The 5,252-nt window shown below is 40.4% G+C and overlaps 1 protein-coding gene across 1 annotated transcript in view; it reads left to right on the top strand.

Moving 5' to 3' along the window:
- Positions 1-5,252, top strand: part of nav2a (neuron navigator 2a) — a 162,430-nt gene that overhangs the window by 122,517 nt on the left and 34,661 nt on the right. Inside the window, exons 13-14 of the mRNA XM_037694567.1 lie at positions 1,125-1,338; positions 3,859-4,148. Coding sequence (XP_037550495.1) covers positions 1,125-1,338; positions 3,859-4,148 — 504 coding nt within the window. The remainder of the gene's footprint in view (positions 1-1,124; positions 1,339-3,858; positions 4,149-5,252) is intronic.

Here is a 5,252-nt window from a genome sequence, read left to right as displayed (position 1 = left end):
GATCCCCTGTCACTGCACACCTCGTGGTGTCTCTGGGCAGCACACCTAATCCCCAAAATGTATATATATATATATTTATTTATTTATTTATAAAGGCTTTAGAAACCCTTCCCACACTCTCGAAATGTTCTAAACTTTTAAACTTATGTCATTTTAACAACATACATATATGTAGTGCACAATAGCTGCAAAATTTTATATAGGGACTCACCAGCCTTTGTCCGGTTCTGGTCCATTCTGATTGGCGCTCTGCAGCCATTGAGCACCAGACACTTTTAGAGAGAGCCAGACCTTCGGAGAACCAGCACAAAACCATACAATTGTCCCAATTGAGTCCAAATAATCCAGAAGAATGCAGATGATAAAAAGTCCCTCATTGGAGAGGACTCATGGGCTGTCCAAAAGAACTCAGATCGACCGATGAGGCTAGAAGTAGTTCTGGTCCAGTTCCGGTCGGTTCTGTACACCTCTACACATCCACTGAGCACTGAAGTCACTATGAATAAGGACCCAATTATTTCAAATCGGATCAAAACTTTCCCTCCATTTTAGCAGAAAGCAGTAGCCAGAAGCACTGTTGGCTTCTGGGTTGTGTAGTTCTTTTGACTGGTGTTACAGTGTAGGCTTATTGAGAGAAAACTACAAAATGGCAGCGCATGTCCAAAGTTTTTTTCGTTAACTTTTTATCCCGTACCGTCCCAATCACGTGAGTAATATTAAAGTTGACAATTGTTTTAAAAAATAAAAAAAAACGCTAAAGAGCGAATCCGCAAAAGTCAAATTGCGACGTAGCCGGGGACTACTGTATATATAAAAGCAGTTTTGCTTTTTCACAATATTTTTGGTGCATCTCATATTGTATTATTATGTGATTTACAGCCATACTTGGCAGTTTATAAATGGCTTCAAAAGTATAATCAAGAATTAATGTTTTTTTTACAAAAATCAATTTTGCACATTATTCTTTTGACATTCTCCCATAATTAATAAATATATATTACATCTTTAAATAATTACAGATTCAACTGAAAAATTCCAATGCAGCTGTGTATTCAGGTTGTTTCAGTATACCACCAGTCTAAGTTGTTTATTCTTTTCTCCCTCACATCACTGAACAACCCCAGGCTGTTTGGTGGGAAGTCCAGTAAACAGGCTCCAGTCACCACAGCTGAAAACCTGAAGAACTCCACCGTCATCTCCAACCCCCACGCCACCTTGAACCATGTGGCTACGGTGCTGGAGTCCCCGGATGGAGGCGTCGGGGACAGCGAGACCAGCAGCCCCCTGTTTGGAGGCAGAGCACTGGGATCAGGGATGGGAACGCTGGGCAGTGAGCAGGTGAGGAGGATTTAATACAGACACAAGATTTGTGTACCAGTCAAATAACTTAGGAAATCCATTACATTTTTTAAATACTGTGCTCTTAAAATAACTATTGCATAATTGGAGACTGATCGTTTGAGTTAGTGCCATTTTCTAATTTAAGTTGGGTGAAATGTGATCAGCTCCCACCACCACCACCACCACCACCACCACCTCACTCTCTGTAAAACCAGCATGTTCAGACTAAATTTAGGCTTAGAGAAGATTAACATGATTCTGGTAAACAAATGGGAGTTTGTGTAGGTTGTTTCTTACAAAGCTTTGGTTGGAACAACAGGGATTATTTAGCTCTCACCTTACTAATACCGTGCACGTGTTGAGTTTGTTCAGCCGCTCACGAGTTCAGGGGACGAACATATGAGCTGTTCTTGAGCGCCTTCGACAAACTGCAGGTTTTATTTTGTGTCAGAGCACAGAGTTTTGGCGTGCTCGGTTATAACTCTTCCATTCTCCGATGATTCATCGGCTTCTGTCTGTTAGTTCTGAGTCATAAATAAAGAAGAGTGTCTTTATCAAGAGCAGGAATGAGTTCAAAGCTTTAATCATTTTGTTAAAATCCTATAGACCCTTGAACAAAGACGGGAAGTGCATTCATTAATGCTACAACTAATGCTCGATGTAAACTATACTTATTACTACATTCTACATACGACATATATTATTACTGGTACTACTATTCAACAACAACAAAAAATCCATCCAGAGGTCCTGACTTTTAACTTTGTTACATTTATCTACCTGCGTTATTGAGCATGCTTCAGGTTATAATTATTAATACTTAATTATTACTATAAAACAACAGATATTTTCTATTTTGCCTTTTTTAACACAAACACCATCAATGAAATAAATCAATGAAATCATCCTTATGATAGTGAACGAGTACCGTATTTTCCGCCGTAAACGTCGCACCGCCCTATAAGTCGCATCACTCAAAAAATGTCTAATAAAGTGGAACAATCCATAAATATGTTGCTTCACAGTATACGTCGCATCTATTATGCGTCACCGCTGACAACCTGGAAATGTGGGCCGGTGTTGTGCCAAAAATCGATTGGCTGTCAAATGGCGGCCGCGGGAACATGGACGGGAGGACTTTAACAAGATTTTAACAAGATTAACACTTAAAAGAAATTATTTGTTTGCTCGAAATTATAGCAAGTGTGTCTCAGTTGAACTTTTACTTAATAAATGCATTTTAATGGTCAACTCAGCTGCATTTTGCCGGGGTGGCGCGGTGAAATTAAGCTGATTTGGCGTTTGCTCCAGGCAGACAACTTTTCCATGTTACATGATACAACGGCATGCCATACCTCTAGACTGCCATATAGCTGCTGAAAATGTTAGTGTACAATATTATCAGTCAGAATGAATGAAAACAGTCATATCTCAGCCAAATATTGGTTTATAAATATGGAAAAATACATAAATATGTCACTTCGGCATATAAGTTGCAGGGCATGCAAATTATGCAAAAAAAAACGTGACTTATATAGTGAAAAATACAGAAAAAAATTCAACACTGTTAATTCCAGTCCTTTGATCAGATTAAAAGTCATTGGGGCCTGGTGTTCAGGGTCGTGTTTGTCTTGAACTCATAGACCTTCATGTTGACCTGCAGGCTTCCTTTAAATGGTAATCCACTCAAACCAAGCTGTTCAGGTTTTATCAACTTGGGCTTGAAAACAGCAAGATGGCGTCTGAGAGTCATAACAACAGCAACATTAATAACTCTCCTGAAACTTTACAGCTCGCTAGACTCAACTAAACTGCTCAGGGGGGCACTGAAAGCCAAGAGCCCAGGGGCCAGACATCCAGCAGTTATTGTCATTAAGTAAGATTGTTTGTTTTAAGGTTTAAAATCTAGTTTTATTTACAAATGAACTCATTGGTGGGCTGAACTGAGCTCACCCGTGCGTGGGTTTGATTTGGCCCCCAGGCCACCATTGATTATCCCTGTCCTAAACTTTTCAACCAGACTACTGATGGGTGCCTGTAGGAGAGACCTTTGATCTTAGGGTTAGGGTTAGTTTTTAGTCTTGGGTCTAAAGGAACCAGATCCCAGACAATGTATGACCTTCAGACACTCTAAACCTGATACATGAATATGTTATATATAAATAAAGTTTAGCTGAGATAAGATGTTTGCTGCACAGAGTCTCTCATGGAGCACTAAACTCTGTTTCAGCTATGAACTGTGTTTGTTGCCAGCTCAGAGTTTCCACTTCTTTGCCTTGTTCCACCTCTTGCACGTAGAAACAGAAAGCTGATGCACAAAACGCTGCATCAAGCCCACTTTGAATGAACACTGACGTTTAGAAACTCGGGGGCTGCCATAAACCAGGCAAAAGAGAGATCCTGCCTCCCCCTGCAGGCCATTATTTATAAAAATAATTTAGGACAATTTTCATATGTTGGGTGTTACATGTGTTTTACAGCATGTCTGAAAGCAGCAACATCTTTGCTCTGTCACAGGCCTCCAGCCCAGGATCAGTGTACTCCTCCACTGGTCCCTCTAACAGCCTGACGTGGGGAACCACCTTCAGCAGCTCCTCTGTCCCGAGCAGGGAGGGCACCCTTGGGGGGTACGCTGGGACAGGCAGCGTGGGCTTCCCTTCTGTCAGCAGCATGCACACCAGCAGCGAGTCCATCGACATGAGCCTGGGCAGCGCTGGAGGGGGAGGCGGGGGCCACGGGACCCACAGGGAGGACACCCTGCCCGCTCTGGGTCGCACCAGCAGCGTAAAGACCGGCATGTCTGAGAGGTGAGGACGCACGGAGAGAAATATTGGAGGCTTAAAATAGTACTTTAATAAAATCTCAAGTATTTTGCTTTTATCAGTTTTTATGTTTGATGTTTTTACATAAATAAAAAGAACAAGACTTTTTACGTAATGCACGCTAAATGGCAGACTCAGATGTCTGCACCAAACATCAGGAGTACATTTAGGTGAGGCTCAAGGTTTTGCTTTTTATACCAATGGCTAGAATTCAAGTCTCTGATCATTTTTATTAATGTTGTGCTTACTGGAAAAATGATACAGAAGGCCTAAAACATAATATGTCAGTACAGTAGTCATAACTTTTTATTTGCTTGTTCCAGAGCTGTCACTAAACTGATAACAGCTGTTTTGAAAAGACTTTTGTTCAAGCCACCCGAGACAGACCCTGTAAATGCCTTTTATAATATTTTCCTAAAGGACACACTGGGTGTTCTTCCAGATGTTAAAAGGTTTTATATTAAGCCGTTAAAACATGAGGTGTCCTTCACATGCAGCTACAGTGCAATGACATATGTCTTAATGGGTTATTGATTTGTGAAGGTATTATCCCAATGCTTTGATTAAGATTAATCAAAGAAAGTACACCAGTTATCATCTAGTGATCAAACTCCCATCAATACTTAAGACTAGCTGGATCACCACTAACTGATACATTAAAGGTCTTAATAAAATAATGGTGCAATTGTAAAATACAATGTACTATGTATTAGTGCTTAAATCAGGGGTGCCCGATACATTGATCGCGATCTACCGGTCGATTGCAAAGGCATTATGGGTAGATCGCATGACATTAAAAAACAGATGTCAGCCTATCATCCATCTATGGTTTGTCACTTGATTGACAGACAAGGACAGACAAGACCGAAGGTTTCTGGATCTAGGTCTCAGAGTGGAGGTTTTCGGGGCGGATGTGTGAAATGTTCTGCAAGTGAAGTGGCACATGCACACTCCAGCCGGCTGCAGTCCAAAGTTTTTCTGCACTAACAACAGTTATAATAAATAACAACAGTTATAATAAATAACAACAGTTATAATAAATATAACAACAGTTATAATAAATATAACAACAGTTATAATAAATAACAA

This window comes from Nematolebias whitei, chromosome 2, assembly GCF_014905685.2.
Source record: "Nematolebias whitei isolate Nwh7 chromosome 2, NemWhi1, whole genome shotgun sequence".
NCBI classification, from domain to species: Eukaryota; Metazoa; Chordata; class Actinopteri; order Cyprinodontiformes; family Rivulidae; genus Nematolebias; species Nematolebias whitei.
The sequence above is the reverse complement of the archived record's forward strand: the minus strand, read 5'-3'. Positions and strand labels throughout refer to the sequence as shown.